Genomic DNA, 23,666 nt, shown 5'->3' with positions numbered 1-23,666 from the left:
CACACACACACACACACACACACAAACATATATATATATATATATATATATATATATATATATATATATTACCCCTTCCCCCTCCCTAAAGTTTCGGCGTTGAATTTGGATTTAAACTACCTCGGAAATGTCACTGTTCATCTCAGCGGCTCTGAAACCTATGGATTAACACTAATATCGATCATTTTGCATCATTTTTATATACAGTGAAACCTCTACTAACGGACACCTCCCATAACGGACATATTTTGTAATCCCCAAACACTGTAATAGGATAAAACATATTGGCAAACCTCTCTAAAGCGGACACTCTCTAGTACGGACACGGACAGTCTTTTCTGTCCTTTATAGGTATTATTTACCTCCGTATTACGGACACTTTCTCTATAAATAAGCTGAAAAGTATTGTAAAAATACATTTTTAGTAATTCATACATGTGTCACCAAGAAAGCTTTGTGACATTTTGTCTCCTCAACTGCCTACTCAGCAACCCAGACGAAGAGTCTCTGTTTAACAACACTCTCATGTCCTTTGCTTGTATTCCACTCCCACTCAAGCTGTTTTAGACACAAAAGCGATTGACAATTGCTCGCCGTTTGGAATAACACGTTATTCTACTGTCCTGCTGGAATCTCTAATCAAGCAGAAGGCAAGTTTGGTAGTTTTTGCCCGCGGGTACGCATATTGTCACAAAAAATACACTACTGGACTGCAATTAACCCACAAATTAAAGCGACATACTGAAAACGTAAGTGTAAAGTGCAGAGAACTATAACATCTTATTTCTATCTTGTGCCTCGAATATAGAGTATTGGACAGCAGAGGACAACACAGGCACAGTAACATTTTGGTAATAATCGTGAATACATTATTCATCCAAAAATATTGTTACCAATTGCATATTGCATTCTTTACTAATTTACGTAAGAAAATATCAAAACCTCTCTAAGGCGGACACCTCTCTATAGCGGACAATTATTGATTCCCCACGGCTGTCCGCTTTAGAGAGGTCTCACTGTATCTCCCTCCTCCCCCAGTTTGCGGGGATATAGTCAGACTTAAACGGAATCGAAAGTGTCACTGTTCACCTCAGCGACCCCGAAAACTATGAATTCGATACTGATATAGGCTATTTTCAATCATTTTTATTATCTCCCCTTCTTACTCCCCAAAGTTGCGGGCCTGAATTTTTATTTAAACAGCATCGGAAGTGTTACTGTTCATCTCAGCAACCACGAAAGCTATGGATTTAACACTAATATAGGTCATTTTTTTTATCATTTTATTTATCTCCCCTCCCCTTCCCCCAAATTGCAGTGCTGAATTTGAATTTAAGCTTTATCGGAAATGTTACTGTTAATTTCAGCAACTCCGAAAACTATAAGTTCGACACTAACAAGGAAAAGGCAGACTTTGGTAAGTGAACTTCGGGTCAATATTTTGCGAGGTGGTAGTGCACATTTAAAGAGTTAATATTACAAACTGGGAGAGCGCAATGGGCAAAAATAACCGAGTAAAAATGTCTTAAAGTTTTCTACTCGCCGCATATATCGTAAGACGCGCAAAAGTTATCAAGTGACGGCGTAACCCAGTGAGAAGAACCTAAGACTCAAGTGCGAAGGATCCCGGGTTCGATTCCCATTCGAGTCAAGTTTTATTTTAGTTTTTTCTTCAACCAATAAAGTAGCCATTTGTAACTATAAGTAAAATATTAATTCATCATATGTTTATAATGTATTAAAGCAATAGAAATTTTCAATCACTTGTAAAATCTTTCAATGTTCCATGTTAACTAGCAAGAAAATTTAATTTATTCCGTAAATATGCTGATATCACGAGTTATATTATGGTTACGACAATTGTTGTCTAATAAATGTTCTTGACGCTTCATGTCTACATCTGCTGACAGTGTGCGAATGTGTTAACAGTTAAGGGAGAAATCCCCTTTGCTAATACTGGATGTTGCTACAACCAAAGGAGATTTCCCCTGATTCCCCTTGAAATTCGCACACTGCCAACAGACGAAGACGAGAAGCTTCAAGAACATTTTTACACAACGACTGCGGTAACAATAATATTTACGGAAGAGATTAAATTTTGTTCCTAGTTATGGAACATACATGGAACATTGAAAGATTTTACAAGTGATTGAAAATTTCTATTGCTTTAATACATTATAAACATATGGTGAATTAATATTTTACTGATAGTTACAAATGGCTACTTTATTGGTTGAAGAAAAAAACTAAAATAAAAGTTTGACTCGAACGGGAATCGAACTCGGGACCCTTTGCACTTGAGTCTCAGGTTCTTCTCACACTGCCACGCCGTCACTTGATAAGTTTGTGCGTCTTACGATATATGCGAAGAGCAGAAAACTATAAGACGGTTTTTCTCGGTTATTTTTGCCCATTGCGCTCTCCCAGTTTGTAATATTAACTCTTTAAATGTGCATTACCACCTCGCAAAAAATGGCCCCGAAGTTCACTTACCAAAGTCTGCATTCTCCTTGTAAGATCGGTAATTTCCAATATATATCCGCACTTCCTTGCTCCAAGTTGCACTTTCTAAGTGAAATGATAAAATCCATCCCAGGCCCGAACCTCATCTATGTTGAAAATTTTTATCGAGATCAGTCTGGTGATTCAAGAGTTGTTAAGTTAAAAATATAGTCACTTTCATTTTTATATATGTAGATAATTTGTCGCACTAGAAAACAAGCATTAGTTTACTTACAAAATTTTGAACATAAAGTTTATATTAAAGTCTGTATTTGAATAAATAATAGTAATTATATGTCTTAGTGCATGAGTATTAGTGAAATTTGCCTACTGCTCTTTCTTTTAAGAAGTAATTTGATTAAAATTAACAGAATTTCACCAGATCAAAGAGCACATTAAGAACTCAGTTTCATTCAAGAGCCCTATTTGTTGCAACAGAAACGCTTCATGATGGTAGATGTGTGTGCAATTGTAAAAGTTCTGTAATTAATGCACAGCCAGGAGTAAACGACTAAACGGCATATAAAGGAAATGAGTGCAGACTATTAATTTTCAAGAATAATTACAACAGTTTTATTTTCGAATGCTTCTTTTTTAAATATTCAAAATATTGAAATTTTCCAATTTACATTTTTCACGCGTTCGAAAAAAAAGGTTCCATTACTAGTAAAACTAACCTAATATAAAGATTTTTGTTATTTTCCCAATTTTTCCGGAAAGAAACCGGAAAAAACGGTTTTTTACCAGTCGGTTCAAAATTTCCGGAATTTTTACAACACTAGACGTCACTATTTTGAATCCATATCAACAATGGCTACCAAAATGTTTCAAATTGTGGAAAGGTTTGACTATATGTAGCTTAGCAAAAGTTGTCTTCATACTGTGTTTGGTTGCTGAGTCATAGAGATTTTAAGTTATCCTTCACCGTTTAATATGTAGATTAGATAGGCGAAACAGTGGTGTCATACTGCAAATTTCCCAAGGATGCCAAAGTAGCATCACACGGAATCTGAAAGAGGACATACCATTTCATAATAGGAACCAAAGAAAGAACTTTATATCATATGTTACGGTTTAGTGGATTTACCATTGATTTCTTCTGGGCTATATGTTGTAATATTCTGTAGGTAGAGTTTACAAAGTACACGGGATGTCATATACAAAGTGTAATATATAATTATTATACAAAGTCCCAATTAAAATCTTCTCTAACTCTGTAATTATTTTAAAATAAGTGTTTTCAGTATAGATAAAAAAGGCCCCTCCACATACTATGCCAGTGTTGGGTAAGTTACTTGTAATAATGTAACGCGTTACTTGCCTCAAAAAAGTAACTGTTACCCTACTTCGAAAGTAACGCGTTACTAACACGTTACTTTTAGGTTCGAAACTTTGAATACGTGAAAAAAATCTTATTGCTTCAATTTTCCGTACTACTAGTACTATCTATTACAATTATTATTATTATTATTATTATTATTATTATTATTATTATTATTATTATTATTATTATTATTATTATTATTATTATTATTATTATTATTATTATTATTAATAATAATAATAATAATAATAATAATAATAACACTGTATAAACATGAAAGATAGACGGTTTGTATCTGAATACTAGAAAATTAGTTGATTGTCAACCTCGGTAGTCGTGAAGTCTAGTAGTCAAGGACATTGTTCACGAGCTTTTGACTTTGGGTTGAGAGTCTAAGTTGTTGGGTATTCGGGCTCGAGCTAAACATTGTTAAAAGTTATAGGGTGCTGGCAAAATATGTTCAAAACTGCTCGGCCCGGGCTTAGAATTGTCAACGACTCGAACATCTCGGCTCGCAACTCTTTCCCAATCGAGCCGAACCGAGCAGATGGCTCATCCCAACCAAGCCGGCTCCAGCCGATGGTCCACCCCAAGCGAGCCGGCTCGAGCCATCGGCTCAGTTGAGCCGAGCTAAACTGAGCTCGTTTTAAAACTATCTTGTGGTCTCATTATAGAGACGAGACGAGATGCGAACAGTGTCCCTCTCTCGTGAGCAACACTAAAAGTTTTCCATTTTATTGCTTACATTACTCATGGCTTTCGTTTTCCAGTGTAATCAGGCTATGATTTCAAAACGAGCTGAATGAGCGAGCCATTTATCAAACTCGACTCGATTCGAAACACGACGTCAAAAACAGTGAATCGGCTCGGAACTCGACTCGAGAAAACTACCTTTGACTCGAGTCAAAACTCGACTTGAATTCGAGTTGAGTTGAGTTTAGCTCGACTCGTGCCCATCTCTATGCGTTAGAAAAAATGACTGCTTATTATTATTCAGTTAAACTAATTATATAATAATAACAATATTGTTATGTAAAATTAAAAATACAAAATATAGAGAACTACATCTAATAAAATGAGAACACATGAACTGGGATTGAATCCAAACTTACTAGTAACTCTAAACTCGATACATGCTTTTTAAAGCTAGTTCCAAACTTTATAAACAACGGGACTCTAGGATACGCAAACTGATCTGAAAGAAATCTAATATAACATACCATCAACAAACTATTTTCTAGTAATGAAGTAGATTGCTCATCAGAACACAGGTTATTCATATTAACCCCTTACTGTATATCGTTAAATATGACACCCTAGTTGTTGATAAATATTTCCCGCCGGGGCACTTCAGACACTTTACTTTTAAATTCTGTCCACCATCATCCTCAGCTTTTAAGAAAAAAGCATCTTTCAAATGTTCGAACGGTAAAATATTTTCGTTCTCATCCTTATAAAACAAAACCAATCAAAGTAAATAGACTACCATTGCACTCGTAGCTCACTTCTTGAATGTATTGATTTGGAGCTGGAGTTGCCAAAATCTATGACAAAATCTTCCAGGTGCTTGCAATCAGCACACGTGATTTCCCTGAGGCTGCCATCTTCCAAAAACAACAAGTGGCAGTATGGTCTTCTGTTTCTCTGTGTGTCGGTGACTGTCGGTCACTGTCATAGTTCATGCTCCATTATTCCATTCTGAGAAATTCACTTATAGGAAAGAAACATTTTAAATACACATATTGTAGTTATTCATTACTTAAAAATTTGTAACGCGTTACCGTTACAGTTACTTTGGAAAAATGTATTGCGTTACTAGGAAACGTTACTTAAATAGTAACGCGTTACAAGTAACGCTGTACTTGCGTTACGTTACTTCCCAAGACTGACCGTTTAATATGTAGATTAGATAGGCGAAACAGTGATGTCATACTGAAAATTTTGCAAGGATGCCAAAGTAGCATCACACGGAATCTGAAAGAGGACATACCATTTCATAATAGGAACCAAAGAAAGAACTTTATATCATATGTTACGGTTTAGTGGATTTACCATTGATTTCTTCTGGACTATGTGTTGTAATATTCTGTAGGTAGAGTTAATAAAGTACACGGGATGTCATATACAAAGTGTAATATATAATTATTATACATAGCCCCAATTAAAATCTTCTCTAAGTCTGTAATTACTTTAAAATAAGTGTTTTCAGTATGGATAAAGAAAGGCCCCTCCCATACCATGCTGCCTCGGGTTGATAGAACGGTGTTCTAAGCCAAAGCGGCCTCGGAAGTAGGTATTGTATTTTAAGACTCCGTAGCTAAAGAGGCCTCGTGAGAAGGTATTGTAAGTTAAGACTCCGTAGCCCAAAGCGGCCTCGGAAATAGGTATTATAGGTTATGATCAGTACAAGGCACTGATGACTTCTTAGTCTCGACGTGCTCTTTTATAGCCATCCTTTGAAGGGAGAACCTCAGGAGGGGTTGTCAGAGTCCTTCATGATTCTCCACGTCCTCTTCGTCTCTTCCAGTAGGTGTGGATTTCTTGCAACCCCCATACTGAAAAAAACAATCTCAAATTTTGAAAGTGTACATATGGAGCATCATCGTGTTGTAACACTGTATTTATGAATATCACTTGCACACGAAAACATTGTATGCACTAAAATAAAACACATTGAAACATTGTGGTGAACACACACACACACACCACAAAAAAAAGAAAAGAAAAAAAAACATTGATTATAAAATGACCTTCCCTGCTAAGCAGGATTCTCATATCCCTCAGGGCGGGATGGAATCCCATTAGTGGAATTAATAAATGCAAACTAATTCACTGATCGTGCTGTCATTAAATATGTCCTGGAAATTTAGGGCAGGCTCCGATGAAACCGTCCTTTCCAAAGGAAGTGAAGTGTTTTTAATTGCAGATTAAAAGTGAAATTAAAATTATAATCAGCGGAGAGTTCGATATTCGAGAGTGAAATTAGCTGTATGATTGTAGGTAGATACAAAGCATCAATCTTAATATATTCGTAATCTTTATAATGGAAAAAGTACGTAAGAGGTAATTAATTTCGTCTGCAACAGTACAGTAATTTTGTTGTCGAGCTATACGGACTGATTTTCTAGTACTAAGCCAGTCGGTGTATATAAATAAAATTACTCCACTTTGATGAGGATGGTTTTTCATATGGCAATTTGTGGTTAGATTTCTAAAAACAAGATCGTATAAACAATCGGTGTTGTGCGATCTGGCTCAAAATCTCAAACATACGATGCCTTTCCGATACCAATGTATCAAAACCGAAGATTCCAGATGAAGTCCAAATAGTGAATTCTAATGTATGCGGACGGAGGTAAGAAATATCAGTGAGAAAGCCATTATTGAAGATTTGATAAAGAAAGTGATAATTACTATCATGTATAATAGGAATCTGGTTGATAATATCAAAGTTTGCTTTCTCAGAGTCCAGAGACACAAGGTAGGCCCTGGTGCATTGATAAAAGAGTCTCAGATCTTTCTCCATTAAAGTTCCTTAGTTTTGAACTACCCTGTATGATTTTATTTCTAGTTGAGGTTTAATTAATGTTTCATTAATTTTCTTATCTAAAATACTTTGTATTATCAAGTAGAGGTGCTGCTCTATAAACTGAAAATTTAGAATAGCAATTAAAAATGTTTCGTTTGTTGCGATGGTACACACAAGCTGCAGGGTCTCGTTTTGAGTCTGGGTAACTAACTTTTCGACAGTAACAGTTAAGTTTGACACCAAATGTATAAGTTTAAATTTTCTTTCTTTAATTTTCTGAATTTGAGAATTCAAATATTTTGATTGTTCTTTCAAAAGATGAATCAAAGTTTTCAATTTACGTACCTCGTAGATTGAGAAGCCGCTAAAGGCCATATTTGTTAATTAGGGTAAAGGTTTTCCTTTTTTTGTTTTCTTTTACAATTTTCTCGGAAATCGCATGGAATTATATTTGTAACTTTATCAATAAATTGTTCTTCGTTTTTATGAAGAATTTGGATTAAGTTTCCATAGCCAGTACAGGATTCGTTTTTATGTTTGAGAGCCGTGAAATAGAGGCGCAAATGATATGAAAGAAATTCCTTATCTTCATATTCCTTATCTTACACGTTTGAGTCGTGCCGCTGATCTTCCCACTATTTGTTGAAATACCAGTTCGTTGACTGCAATCGTACTGCATAATAATAGAAAGACAAAAATCGCTGACATTGCTGTTGTATATTTTCTATAAGAGAAAAATACGTAGTTTTAGAATTCCAATGTAAGTGAATAAATTTGAATTTGCGGAAGGAAATTAGTATCATAACGATGGGAAAGTAAACGAATTATTGATTTAAAAAGGTGATTAAATTTCTAAATAAAAATAAGGCGAAAAGGGTTCATCGGAAGAAAGTTATTAACGGTATTCGGTATTTAAAAAGAATAATGAAAGAACAATTAGCAGAAGTGTTGTATCGTTCACCGTTGAATATAATAGAATATCTGCAGGGAGAAGGGGTAAAGAAACAACCGTTTGGGTTAATAAGCAGATGGTGGACGGAAATGATCTTTTTTCATAATCTATTAGGTAAGTACTCCGTATTTTATATATGTTCTTTTTTCTTTTTCTCTTGCTTCTTTTTGCCTTCAATCCCTGAAAAATTGTTATCTTGGATACGCTTCTTAAATGTTGGTGGTAGTTCCACACAGTTTAAGTTGGAGTTTTATTTATTAAGAATGCGTACCTATCCATGATAGCTGGACGTAAAAGTTTCTGCCTGACCTTACTTCTGAAACGGGAAGTATATCAAAACTTGATTTCCAGGTTCATTAATTGTCTGTGTCTTTGTCATAAAATTTCTTTTGTTGTAGATGAGCCTTTTCTAAATGTAATTTAACGTTTTTCCTTATTGCTGTTGATTGTTCTCTGTCCACTTGGATGAGATTTTAAATTTCCAAGGTGCATTCGACGAATGTACGCGGCACATAGCTTTATAGTAAGAAGCTTAAAGAGTGCTTTATTCCAGTCTGAACATGTGTGTTGATCGCAAATGTGAGACCATCTTTGCCAGTCTGTCTCAGCCTTGGATAATTTAATTAAACCGAACGAAGGGTGATTGTGCACCGGTGAATCATTTCTGTATGTAAAGTCATTTCTCTGCCAAATTTTGTTAACTTGCAGCGCCATTTGTAAATATACAAGGCGTCGGTCAAGATACAAAAAAGTGTGGAATGCAGATAATTTCTTGCTCGAGGAAATTTTCAGTATTTTCTGCTGTGATAGAGTCAGTAATTTTTGTTACAACCTATCCAGTTACCATTTCTATGGCAACAAAAATATACCTAGTTGGACCGTTTTCTCGAGAAAAGAAACAAGAGTGTCGAACTGCCAAGTAGTGCTAATTTGCCTAATGGGGTGGTGCAGTAATTCAGTATGCAGTTTTTCTGGTAGTCTTTTTAATTTCTGACATTCCATATAAATTTTATCTTAATTTTTGAGGTGAGACATGTAAAATTTGCGTAATGTAGTTCAATATGATTTGGCAGATCCAAACTGAGTAAATGAAAAATGAAATCTTTAAGTTTAACGTCCCACGATTATGCCGGTTAGGCTAAAGGAGACGGTGATAATGAGAAATGAGTGAAATGGTGGAAGGATGAAAGTGGGAGGAAACGGGAGAACCCCGAGAAAATCCACGAGCACGATGTTTGTCCACCACAAAGTCCACACGGCGCGAGCTGGGATCGAACCATGGACCCCAAGCACCGGAGGTGAACGCTCTACCACTGAGCCACCGCTGCATACGTGACACACGTACGCGGCACACGTGACATAATGACCACTACTGTTGATACATGACTATTGCAGCAAACTTATGTGGATGTGCCAATCGGTTCTATTGAAACACCTCGTTGTAATAAGTCGAAGCAAATATGTGACAACGGCAAAAAAGGATCATTGCTCTTGAGCGTATCCAGCAGCACACAGTAAATGAAGTTACTCAGTTTGTAGGCGTATCAAATTGAACTATTCAGTGTATCTACAAGGAATGGTCTAACGTATGTACGAATGGCCTTATGATTATCAATGAGTTTACACCTGGTCAAGGAAAGTTGTTTTTCAGACCCGTTAGGAACTGCTTGCTCCAATGTATTAATACAAGTCCATCTTAACAAATTTCCGAAAGAACACTGCGAAGGGAAGGAAACTTCATGCAATGTATATTCGTAGAGCTTAAGTACAGAAAGAGGTCAGTTTTCACAGTGTTGCATAACGTTGGATGTCTTCGATGTTTCAAGATTATAGATGCTAGACTGCAGTGGATCTGAAACGTATAGTGTGGTCTGACGAGTTACGTTTTGTCTTTATTACAATGATAAAATTCGTCGATTGCACCTAAAGTCCAATGAAGCATTTCAGCCGCAGTATGTAGAGGGGTATAATTCAAGCTGAAGGATGTTCGTGATGATGCTTTTCGTATCATGACTTAAGCCTTACATATATAGATGAATGTACAAATGAACCAACATGTTTAGGTAGCCATTCTCAGTAACTTGTGTGCTATTTCTCCAATTCTCATAATAAATAGCAGTACAAGATGACAATTGCGTACTTATAGAACTCAAAACGTTTGTACTTGGATTAAGGAACACTCAGGTATCCTGTCGCATTTGTTCTGACCTGAAGTCTTCAGATTTAAATCCAATAGAAATTTTCTGGCACTATTTGGAGCAACGGGTGAAACGCAAAAATGACACCCTCATACTTTGAATTATGGCATCTACAGTATCTACTGATGAGCCAGTGAATTCACATTGATTTGACATGCCTACATCATCTCGTGGAGTCGGAATCACTTCTTAAAAAATCAACGCCATAGTCAATGTTACCCGGTGTCCAATGGTAGTGCTTATCTTGTATTATGTAGATGTTTATTCTTCAATCATAGTATTGTAAAAATAATGTGTTACTGAATTATATATATTTCTGCTTTTGTAAAACATCAAACTCTCATAGTTAATATTTGGTCTAGGAATTAATTCGTGCGGTTGGTACGCACACATTGAAGCTGTAGTACAAACACAGAATACATAAATACCTTAAGAAAAATATTGTCCATCACTAGCCACCACTTTCGCCCATCTGTCAGGCAATGTACGGATTCCGTGGCGAAAGAAGTCCTCATCCTTGGAAGCGATCCAGTCAGAGACCCATGTTTCGATATCTTCTGAAGAAGTAAACCGCTGTCCAATCAAATCGTTGTTCATGCAATCGAACAAGTAGTAGTCCGAAGGAGCAACGTCTGGTGAATACGGCGGGTGGGGTAAAACTTCCCATCCGACATTTTCTAAATAGGTTTTGACCGGTTTTGCGACGTGGGCGAGCGTTATCATGTTGAACAATAAGTTTATCATGTCTGTTCTCCCATTCTGGTCGTGTTCTGGCCAGAGCTTGCTTCAAACGCATTAATTGTCGTCGATAACGTTCTCCATTCATAGTTTCACCCGGTTGCAGCAGCTCATAGTACACCACACCTTTCATATCCCACCATATGCACAGCATAACCTTTGCACAGTGAATATCTCGTTTTGGTTGTGATGGACCTGGTTCACCTGGTTTCACCCAGGCCTTTTTTCGTTTAGGGTTCTCGTAATGGATCCACTTCTCATCACCCGTAATAATTCGATGCAGAAACCCCTTTCTGCTCTGTCGTTGAAGCAGCAATTCGCAAACGGTTTTTCGTCTTTCAACGTCTCTGTCTTTCAATTCATGTGGAACCCAATGTGACATCTTTAGAATCATTCCCATGGCTTTCAAGCGTTTGGAGACTGTTGTTTGATCAACGCCTAATGCTGCTGCAAGTTGTTCCTGCGTTTGACACGAATCCTGCTCGAGCAATGCTGTCAATTCTTCGTCTTGAAATTTTTTTGGCTGTCCAGCTCGCTCTTGGTCTGCCAAGCCGAAATCACCACTTCTAAACCGTGCAAACCACTTCTGACACGTTCGCTCAGCTAGAGCATGGTCACCATACACTTCCACCAAAATACGATGACTTTCAGTCGCACTTTTCTGCATGTTAAAGTAATGCAGCAGGACACCCCGCAAAAACACTTTATCAGGCACAAATTGCGCCATGTTCACTTAACTACAAACTGGTATTGTTGACGCTTTAATCCACTGCCCTATACTACGAACGATACGCGATGACAGGGGTTTGCAACACATGTGTGGATACACGGAACTGTGGGACGCTCCGTTCGTTGCGCCATCTCTTGTCCACCCGCACGAATTAATTCCTAGACCAAATACATTCCGATATTCCAAATCCGTCCGTGTGACTTACGAAACGCCGCTGCCCATATGCCTGTCAATGGAACAGCCAAGTCCTGTTCAATTACTATGATTAAACTTTTACAAGTTTTCTCTAACCATGTCAAATGAACTGAAGCTTCGACCAAAGACTTCTCCGTCACACGAATAGGCGAAAGTTTAAAGATAAGCTTTTAATCGTTTTAGTACTGCTTTTTCGTAGATCAATTAGTTTGATGAATAATGATAATTGCAGAGGAAAATGTATAAAGCCGAAGATTAGGTAATCTTTTAGTGAGATGCATATGTATATATATCTGTGCATACAAAAATGTATATGTGCTCAGGTTTGATGACAAAGGTGTATCAGATTTTGTCCATAATTGTGCAATTCTGGATTTGTAACTTTGTTCCAGATATACTTGCAAAATTCTCAAATGTTGCAAATAACGATGAAGTTCGAAAATTAATTTTAGGTTCAGATTCTTATGTTATTATTAATGAAATATTTTATTGTTGTCTTAAATTTTAGGTGCAATGGATCTGAGGTATGATGTATTGCAAACCAAAAGCTTCCATTCGCACGTAAGACATCAATCATGCCCATCCCTTAGTTCATCCACCCTTATTACTCCACTACCATCAAAATCAAACACCACACCAATGTTTCCTACTCCAAGTACCTCACAAGCACCGTCTTCTCCTCTTCTCTCGACCAAATCTCATCCCCATTCATCGTCAGCAGTCACTCAGGTTGGAGCTTCAAGTAACCCACTACTACAACGTCAACATAGTGGTGGTAGCCACTCTATTCATTATGCTGAATTAGCTGACATATCAGAGGAACCAAGCTATGAAAATACCAATATAAGTCCAGGTGTGTAAACATTTTCTGTATTCATGTACGTATAAAGAGAAAAGTTCTTAGAACTATTATCGGTAATGATAACAAATTGATACGATGGAGTGCATATTTACTAATAATAACTAAAAGTTCTCTCACGTTTAAACATCCGAAAGCACAATATTCGCAGACGGTTTCGTGGCACTTCTCTCCTCTTCCTTAGCGTTTCTGAGGAAACTTCTTGCTATATAAATCATGATATATCACATTCTCTGCTTGTTGATCCTGTAGAATAAAAGTGATGGAATAAGTATGTGGTTCGATATTAAGATTGCCTTCTCTTCTTAAGTTATGGGCAATGAAAAGTTCTTGGTATGTTGATCTACGTAAGATCACTAATAACGAACACTCAATTCCTTTTAAGTATTTTAACGTGAGAATTTTTATCCACTGCTATTATAGTAACATTTAGTGGTAAGATGATTTGTAAAAATATGAATAATGTTAGCAATAACTGTACTGAAAACGTAATGGTTAGACTTTGTTCCGAGATTGTGTGGGGTTAGACTAAAACTTTAGTTAGAGAATATTTTTGGATATTCAGTAAAACCTGTCTTTAGCAGAATGGAATGGGATTCGCAAAAAATTCCGTTAAAGAAAGATTTTCGATTAACGAAGGTGGACCTATGAGAAAAAAATCCATGCATGTAATGGACATACTGAGATAAAATAAGATACTGTACGTAGTACAGTATCTTAGTCAATTTACAGTATTTGTTTTTACTAAGAATGAATACACGCAAAGCTTACAATTAACAGGAAAATTAATGTACACACATTAACTTTATTTCCTCCAATAGTCAAGGAGGGTTTTCTGTACACATTACTGTTTGACTGCTCCTTTCCACAAATACTGTAGCTTTAGTAACTATACTAAGCATATCAGTGCCACTTCAACGTAAGGCAAGTTTTTGCAGTTCCTTTAAACGTTTAACAGCATCTTAATAATCTTTAGCCGATACTCTTCTTTCAACTCAATGCCATATTCGTTTTAGACTTTCAGTATAATTCTCAATTAAGGCATCTATATCCGTTGTGTCTGTTTAACTTACATTGAAGCTTATTGTATATATATCTAACCTCTGACAGAATGTGTAAAAACTTTCTAACGGCGATGTTTTCCATTAAAAGCCTTATTTTGATTTCCGTTGCCCGCGTAACAATTTCCGTTTAATGAAGGAAATTTAACACGTTTTTCGCTCCTAAGTTTATGAGGCCGTGAAATATTTCTGCTTAAATAAAGTTCGTTAGAGAGAGAGAGAAACAGAGAATATATATGTTTCTGTTTCTTTGTTCATCGAAATATTTTTTGGTTACCAGTTTGAATTTAAAGTAACCAAAAACCAAATAGAAGAAGAAGATTTATAACTTTCAGGAATTGATAGGTGGTTAATCAACAAAACCGTTGCCAATAATATGTTAGCTTCTATAATTTACCTTTGTAGGCGAATAATATGAAGGAAATTTAATGAAGATATAGATGCCTTAATGGCAGGTTGAAAATCAATCGAGTTTGCTAGCTCCGGATTGAACATAGGACAAACATTGTATATTGTAATGACACTTTCTTAATTGTGGAATTAAGAATAGGAAATCACAGGTGATAGTTGAATAGTAAAATAATAAAGAGCCAAAAATGCGAAAAATCCGTTCTCTCTTCATGGGGAAAAGACACCATCTTAAAATAGCCATTTTTCTTTCTTTATTTTCTTTCATTTTCTTTTCTTTTTTTTTCTAGTATAGTTTTCTGTAACTTACATATAATCGATCATGTTCTTTATAAGGCGCTCAAGTACTATCGTTAAGTTTTTTTTTATTTGTATACCGTATGATTTCATGGTCTCAGAGTAGTCAGCTGGATATATCCCCTTCTATGACTAGTACACAGCTCTCGATCAAAGATAATCTTAATATTGAGCGCGTACAGTAAGAACTCCACTATGAAAATATGGAAGAATTTATCAGTATAAAATGAATGAAATAAAACGAACATTTGATATCATGACATATGACTCAAGCATGAATGGAATGTCCACTAAATTTTTGCATATCCCTCCCCAAAGTTAGAACAAAAAAAAAGAGAGAAAATCGAGGAGAATAAATAAATTGTGGATTGAGTGCGTCGTGATAGTAGTCGTTTTAAGTTATTTGTCAATCAAACAAATATAAAACCGACTTCCACATCTTAAGTCTCTTTAAAGACGTTACCATCATTTGTTGACCTGATCTGATGCTGCGAAAATGGTGTATTCCTGTTTCAGTGTATGTAGTAAATTGAAAAGTATACAGTCAGGCAACCAGCGTAAGTTGGTGAATAGATTCCAACTTAATTCGAAAATAAAATTACGTTTGAATTAACTGCCCGTTGAAATCTTCACTAAGTAAATACCTGGTGAAGTTGGCTTGACATAAGTGTGAGAAAGTTCATACGTGATGCCATCTCGGATACGATCCATGATGCAATATTGTCCGTTAAATAATAACGTTTGCAAATTTGCGGAGTTCAGTACTACACCAGAGGACAATAAAAATGAAATCTCTGAGGTAAAAGAACGCAGATATAAAATAATTCCTTTTAATTTTTACACTTTAAATCAATTGAAGTGGATACTTTAAATTACGTTCGTATCTACTGCAGCATCATCAGTGAATTACTTTAATTAACTCTAAAGCCGCGAATAAATATAGAAAAGTAAGAAAGATTATCCTGAAGTGCGTGATTACAAAGGTCATCTCTATTCATTCCAGGAAAAGCAACAATCTGTTACTATAGGATCAATTCTAATTTAACATTGTGAAGTGAATGCCTCTATTTCAATCCTTTCTTCTTGTTTTCCCAGCTTACTTTACTATGTCTGTGTAAAAGAATATTTTCTGAAAAATAATTCAAATTCAATTAGCCAGCTTTTTTCTGTTCAAAATCAACTTGCCTACACGATCTGCTAATAATTCTGTTGTTGCAGACGAAATATGTTTCTTTTTAGTACCTGAAAGAAGAAAACTATATGTATTTTTATTAAATTTAGTATGTATATTGTAGACAGAGAAATCACTTATATTCATATCAATATCATAACTAAATCACATGTTATCTATTTTCAACGGAGAATAGGCATGCTTAGTGTTTCATGGACATTCGGAAGCGCCTTGAATTATGGATATATTTATATCTTTTGTCGACAACAGCAAAATCTGTGTGTATAATGACCAGAAAACGAGAGTTAACTGGATATCAGACATTGCAAGGAATGCAAGATGCTGATCTCTTCACTGTAAAAACACCTGAGAGTCTAATTGTTGATGATGACGCAGACATTCCTGTTCATCTTTGCTTCTTTGCGACTATCATCAGCAAAACTGTGGTCCTTGAAGATTTGACGAGAAAATAAAGTGTGAAATATATAAATAACAAAAATTGCTCCGTAGTAGTTAGAGATTTACTATTCATCCATGCTGTACTTGGACATGACATAACATCATAGCTGAGTAACGAAAAAAAAAAAAAAAAGTCTGAAAACGCTTTTGGAAGGGGAAAAAGTTGTATTATCAAAATATGTTCAAGTATTTTACGATCTCTTTTCTTCCCATTTACTACCATCGGTTTTGGTTGATTGCGTTAAAACTATCCTGTACAGAACAAAGAAACATGTTTCAGTTTATCCTTATCCCCTGCGACAACGAAATAATACATGTAAGACGAGGAATCTCTTGGTAACTCGATATCATATCTTATAGAATGAGGGTCACATTAAGAAAATACGAGGAAGCTGTTTTTTTATTTGAATCGATTGAAAATTTTGAGAAGCATATGAAGCGTATGTTCTTGATTTTTTTTCCTGGTTGGGATACATGGTTACATACAAAACACATTGCAAGTAATTGTATTTAAAATAGATTTTGCTATTTTAATGAAAGGCAAGATATTAATATATCATGACCGTCCCTTGTCCCTTGAGCTAATTTTCAAGTACAAGTGTCTGCTGTACAGCAATCCTTGAGTTGGTAAAAAGATTTATTCTTTATAAATACTGGTTTCAGTTGTGTGTTTAATTTTTTCCTTGCAGTCTTAAATAACTTTTTTATAGTTAAGCTTTAGGTATCGGTTGTTTTTGTCCCCGACAAATAATGTCAAAACCGTCCCTTTATTTATTGTTCAATCAAGCGCGACTTGCTGGCGCAGATAGCAGTGGAAAGTACATCATAAGAAGCTAAGATAGCAGTGTGTAAGACTCACATGTAAACTTGTGTGAAACAAGTGTCTCTTTTCAGATGCGTAGAAATATCTTTCTTGTTTTTATTGCTGTCAAGACCGTTTTAAGTGTTTTCACAGTAAAATTTACTACGCTTATGTAGGTTTTTTCGTGAAATTGTTCTTTGTAGTGGTAGCTATTGGCGTAGTAAAAACAAAGTTTCAGCTGAAATATATACGACAGTTTTATGCTAAAATAGAAGTTTTTGTCATGACCGTCCTCATCAACAGCGTCCACTCTTCTGACAAACAATGTTGGGAACGGTCCTGACTAGTAGTGGACGGTCTTGACTTTGGTTTAAAGTTTGGATGAGAGAAATGTAACACACCGATATAAAAATGAAATTAAGATGAAAACACGTGTAACAATGTTCATTTACCTCCAATTGAGGCAATAGATACATTTCGTAGTACTTGCTTTCAATTATTAGGGTGGTATTCGGGGTTACAGATTTGTTTCCCAGTGGGATAATATTTGAACGATTACGGTGGTTCGGATTCCACATCTCATTTAGCCTCGCTGCTGAAAGAGGCGCTAAAGTAATAATCCAGCCAAAATTTATGACCAAGTGCGTAGATTCAAAGGCAGATAAAAAGTGATTTAGATAAGCATGCAATTACGTGGTTTCAGTAAAATGATGTAACAAACGGTCCAACTTGATATTTACATTAAACAGCGTAATTAATTAATGAGTTATTTTCTGTATCTCTGGAAATAACTAGCCTTTGAATGTTCGCCTGATTTTTGATTGCAAATTACACGACAATTTGAAATATTCTTTGATCCTGAGGTAGTTTCTTTTCACTATTCTTCTTGAATCTAAGTTAAAGAAAAGATCTTGCATTGGTCGGTTACTAGATTTTTCGTAGTATGTGCTTATAATTGTCATGGCTGACAAAAGTGTGAAAAATGTGAAACAGAATTATACTATCAACTGTAAATCGAAAAAACTGTCCGACAAAGAGAAAAGCTTGCAACGCAAGAAAGAACGCATAAAGAAAAGGAAGCAACGAGAGAAGATCAGGCAAAATCCAGTAGAACTTGCCGTTCAAAGAGAATATGGAAGAAAACGAATTGCACCTAGAAGGGAAAACTGGTAAATTGAAGAAGATAAGTGATATAGTCGAGACGTTCTATTGGTCTGCTTCCTTTGTACTCAAGCAGAAAATTTACCCTAACCGCCCTCATAAATAACACTCCAAGTAAGCTATACACGGCACACGTTTGGTGTCGAGGTGATACGTTGTTGCCATCGATGGATAAATTATATTATCGATGGATAAATTATGTAATAATAATATCACTAACACAACAATCATTAAAGGAATTCAATATAATATTATGGACAGGGGCGGTTTAGGACGGACATCCCAAGGTGGCAAAAAAAGATTGTATTTTTTCTCATCGGGCTTTTCCAGCACTGGTGCCTTACGTGGAAGGCGGGGGAAACAAGGCGAACAACTTAACATGTTTGATTCGTACAAGCGTTATCATTATGGAAATTATAGATATTAACAATATACTATATCTAAGTGTAAAATAAGCACACATCATGAAACTACTGATTGATTTCTTTTTTCATTACAACATATGCAAATTGAATTGAAATTAAATATTTCAGTTTAACGTCCCACAAATATCCCTTTAAGTTAAGGGAGACGGAAGAGGGAAGATGCAACGAAAACAAAAGTAACGGAAAAAAAATAGATATAATAGAACTTGAAAAGCAAAAAGCACAGAAGCACTGTCTTTTTGCAAAGACTACTGAAGAAACAGTACGCAAGAGAGTGAAATTTGCATCACTTTCTTTTTCAGCAGGCCAACTGGGAGGACTTGTAGAAATATCCCTCTCATGTAACAAAGAAACACGTGGTTTTCTTCAATGATGTTCCGCTTCCTTTGAAGCTGCCTGAGGATGGTTTGAGCGATTTTACATTATGACAGAACCAGAAGCGAAAATCCAAAGGAAGAAATGGCGTGAGTCTCAAAAGCGTTGTCGTTAACGACAGAAAAAAGTTTTGAAAACTGAGATGTTGCTTGTGGAGAATACTCCTCCTGATTCACCAATCGACCAGAGGATGTTCCTTCACATCAGTTATGAAACCACGTTTCGAACACTAACAATTGGGTTTCTGCAGCAACGTCACCATATGGTTCTATGGATGTGCCATGAGCATCAAGTACAAGCTTCCATAAATACTAAACACTTAAAAAAAGGAATGAAAGAAAGTAAGGAGAAATAGATCTATGACTAAATATATGCTGAGCAAAACTATATTGTAAGGTTCCGCATGTCTTCATATCATGAAATAACCATGTGTGTACTACACGTGTTGGCAGTAAACAAATACAATGCAGACGACAGTACCGAAGAGGGGTCACCCACAATCGCCAGCAGTCGGCAAGATGGAGATCACCGATGATAGCCGACATTTTAGGATTAAAGACAGGTGCACGCCTCAACAGTCATCAGTCTATCCAGGTTGATCGAACCACCTAAAGCCCTAAGGCACCTGGCCATTGGGAACACCTTACCCTCTCACGACGCTCGGTCAATTGAGAGACACCTTTCCGTAAGCCCTACGACGCTCGGTCATTGAGTTCCCTTTCTCTCTTACGACGCCCGGTCACCGAGAGACACCTTATCAAAAAAAAAAAAAAAAAAAAAAAACTTATTCCCTCTCACGACGCCCGGTTAAAGAGAGAAACATCAGCTACAAAGCCCTACGACGCCTGGTCATTGGATTCCTTCCACTTTCTTACCTAAAATTATTAGAGGAACTACTTATTGTAATATATTTCTGTATTTAAGATCTTTTATAATAAAAGGTGATGGAAAAGTCCAAATTCCCGTGTACGATAATTGCTCTACCTTACATAAACTGAGATAACTTTACATGGTAGATGCGTCGGCGTCTATGTACAGACACTTCTTAAGGACTTTCCTACGGGACGCTCTTTTTATTAACGGAAAAACGGACTTGAAAACTTCTAAAATACAGTGTATTAGTGTTGGTGTTACTAAGGCAGGATTATATGAAAATAATATTCGTGTTGTTATAGCACTCTCATTACTCTTAGCAGTCAATTGATTCGTTTTAGGCTAGCAGGTATTTATGCCGACAACTAGATCTGGAAAAAATACGTATAGAGAGAACGACAATAATATGGCAGAATCAGGCTCCGGGATACCCGCGAATGTTCCCCATCTAACTAGATACTCAGGTCACAGTAGAGACGACCCGGATCGATTTTTTACGTTATTCGATCATTTGGCTTTACTCCAGGCATGAACCCACCAAAAGAAGAAAGAAATTCTCGTGATGTATTTACAGGATGTAGCTCTCGATTTTGTATTGCAATTACAAAATCAGAATCAGTTTAACGCCCTAGATTACGACCAACTTAAAAGTAAATTAATTTCATTGTTTCGTCCAAATTTGCCAGCATATAAGGCAGAATTAGAAATTTCCCAAATACAGCAGAACGTAAATGAGTCGGTCGATTCATATTTCTTAAGGAAATTAAGGGCCATTAGACAGCTAATGCCAGCGGCTTCGGAGGAACAGAAAACCCATTTTCTTTCATTTAGATTACAGAGAAATTTATTACAGAAGATAGCGTTGGAATCCTTTCAAACAGTCCAGCAGTTGCAGGATCGACTCCACAAATTAGAAAAGGCTCAGGACCTCATGCAGAAGAGGAACTATGTGGAATTATCACAAGCAAATCATCTCTTTAATTAGTCAACCTAACCGCCCTTCAACATATCCTTTAAACGACTTTCATAACCAAACGAATCCTAGTTTGTTAATGCCAACCTATGCACAACAGTCAACTTCTACTGTGCATCACACCCAACCTGCTCCTTGTTATTCGCAATCATTACCTTCTGCACCTCCATTGCAGAATATTTCCCCTCCACAGTCAATTTCCATTCAACCTGAAGTTTTAAATCCGCACCCCCACCAAAGTCAAAACCCGCCATCACAACCCCCTCATTCGGATCTCACTAAACTAGCCAATCAAATGGTCGAATTATTATTAATGGTATCGCAGAATGCCATGAAGATTAATTTCAGGCGTAATAACGGAAGAAAACATCGTCAAGGAAACGGACAAAAGGCGGGCGCAAAGAATACCAACAAAGGAAATAACGGTTGTAGGCAAAACAAAAATTTTGTAAAAGGCGATAAAATATCTGTATGCCCAATATGTTATAAGAAGAACCACGGCGCATCTTCGTGTTGGAATAATCCAAAAAATTCCAACCAGGGAAACACTTTGGTGGGCTCGCAGGCCAAAGTCAGGCCTCGCGGACCATTCCAGAAAAGCCACACAGAAACCACCACAATTAAAAAACCGTTAAATTCAACAAGATAGCGCAAAAGCGGAAAATTTTAGTAATATGGAGGACATTTTTTTCACTCACGCGACGTACAACGATCGCCGAGAACATGTCAACCTGGGGACAGACAATAATAAATTATTACTTAATATTAAGGTAAATTCAAGCAGTCTACCAGTAATAATAGACACAGGATCCAGTCTTAGTCTATGGTCCAGACGAGACGTACCTCCAAATTACAAATTAATACCATTTCAGACACGTATCAAGGGCATTGCTAATAAATTTCTGACTTTGAAGGAAATAGCCCTAATTAAATTTAAAATTGGCACCACTACCTTTTCACTTTATTTCCGCATTATAGATGCTGACTTTAATCCGATTTTTGAGAATTACATTTTCACCAGACTTTTTTCTCAAATAGACCTAGAGTATAATTCTATATCATTATATAGAAATCGTAGAAAGCTTATAATTCTCAAAGAAAAAAGGGAAACGGAGGAAATATCGCAAGCAACTACTCGTTCTTTGTACTTGCAGAGAAACGCAAATGTATTCACAGTTAGTAAAATTACGATCCCAGCAAAATCACATTTCTACTTTCCTGTTTCAATTCCGAAGAAGAATCATGACGCAGCATTTTACATTGTCACTCCACTGCAATCAATATTAGAACAATATGGATTGGAGGCAATGACCATGCGAGTACCGAGTAACGACCTTACGTTATTAATCTCAAACCCTACGGCACGCATAATAACTTCAAGTAAAGGTACTCCAGTGGCGTATACAGAGGAGGACGTGGAAGAATTTTCTTTCAAAATAGAAGAAGAAAAGAAAAAAACATCAATTTAGAACTCAAGAAGAGATACAGGAAAGATTAAGACAGATCGCTAAAACTTTTAACATTGACATTTTCAATATAAATCCCGACTTACCGGAATACCAGCGAATAGCTGTAACCAATTTATTGTACAAATACAGGGATGTTTTTTCATACAGTCCGGAGGATATAGGTTATTTTAGGGGATACGAACATAAAATACGCATAGATAAAAGTGCGTCATTCCATCACCGTTCCCCACCTATTCCATTAGGAATCAGGGACCAAATTGATAAGTAGATACAACAACTGATAGACGCCAAAATCATAACTGAGTCACAGACGAGTAGTTACTCTTCGCTTCTAATTGCGATCAAAAAACCCAACAGTTCAGATTTCAGGCTTGTGTTGAATCTACAGGCGTGCAATAGTTACACCAAATATTTAAGCATCCCGTTTCAGTCTACAGAAGACGTTTTGCAGGTTTTAAAAGAGAAAACCCTAATTTCGACCTTGGACATTTCGCAATCGTATTTTCAAATCTTATTGCATCCAAAGAGCACTAAATACATGACTTTTGAGGTTAACCATACACGCAAATGCTTTAAATTTCTTAGATGCGTAATGGGCTACGGCTCAAGTTCCCAATCTTTGACTATTGTAATTAAAATGATATTAGATGGCTTACCAAAATGCATTACCAATTTTGCAGATGACATGGTGATTGGTTCATATACGTGGGAACAACTTTCAGATTTTGAGCTTTTATTGCAAAAACTACGGAAGCATGACTTTAGAGCCAATCCCAAGAAGACACACTTGCTATATAGAGAACTCCCAGTATTAGCATTCCTTGTATCCGGAGAAAAGATCAGCATCTCACCGAAAATAGTAAATAAGATAAAGAAATTTAAGAAACCGACTACTAAACGAATACTCAAGAGCTTTATAGGTCTTTGCTCTTATCTTCGAAGTCATATTAAGGACTTCACGGCCAAGGTAGAACCATTTCAACAGCTCCTTACTAAAAACGCTAAATTCAAATGGACCGAAAACCACGATGAATTATTTGAGAAGCTGAAAGAAGACATCTTGAATGCCCCATCTCTCTACCATTTCGACGAAAAGCTAGAGATAAGACTCTATACAGACACGAGCTCACACCAACTTGGGGGAGGGTACTAGCTTGTTATGACC

The 23,666-nt window shown here is 36.4% G+C and overlaps 1 protein-coding gene across 2 annotated transcripts in view; it reads left to right on the top strand.

Moving 5' to 3' along the window:
- Cbl (E3 ubiquitin-protein ligase CBL) overlaps window positions 1-23,666 on the top strand; it is a 302,440-nt gene that overhangs the window by 248,994 nt on the left and 29,780 nt on the right. Inside the window, exon 10 of one of the 2 annotated variants that reach the window (XM_081725867.1) lies at window positions 12,677-13,021. The exons of the other annotated variant lie outside the window; for it this stretch is intronic. Within the exon in view, the coding sequence (XP_081581993.1) occupies window positions 12,677-13,021 (345 nt within the window). The remainder of the gene's footprint in view (window positions 1-12,676; window positions 13,022-23,666) is intronic. 2 annotated transcript variants of the gene reach the window in all.

Source organism: Thermobia domestica, chromosome 9 (assembly GCF_964235325.1).
Source record: "Thermobia domestica chromosome 9, izTheDome1.hap1.1, whole genome shotgun sequence".
NCBI classification, from domain to species: Eukaryota; Metazoa; Arthropoda; class Insecta; order Zygentoma; family Lepismatidae; genus Thermobia; species Thermobia domestica.
Note: the sequence above shows the minus strand (reverse complement) of the source record. Positions and strands in the feature narration are given on the sequence as shown.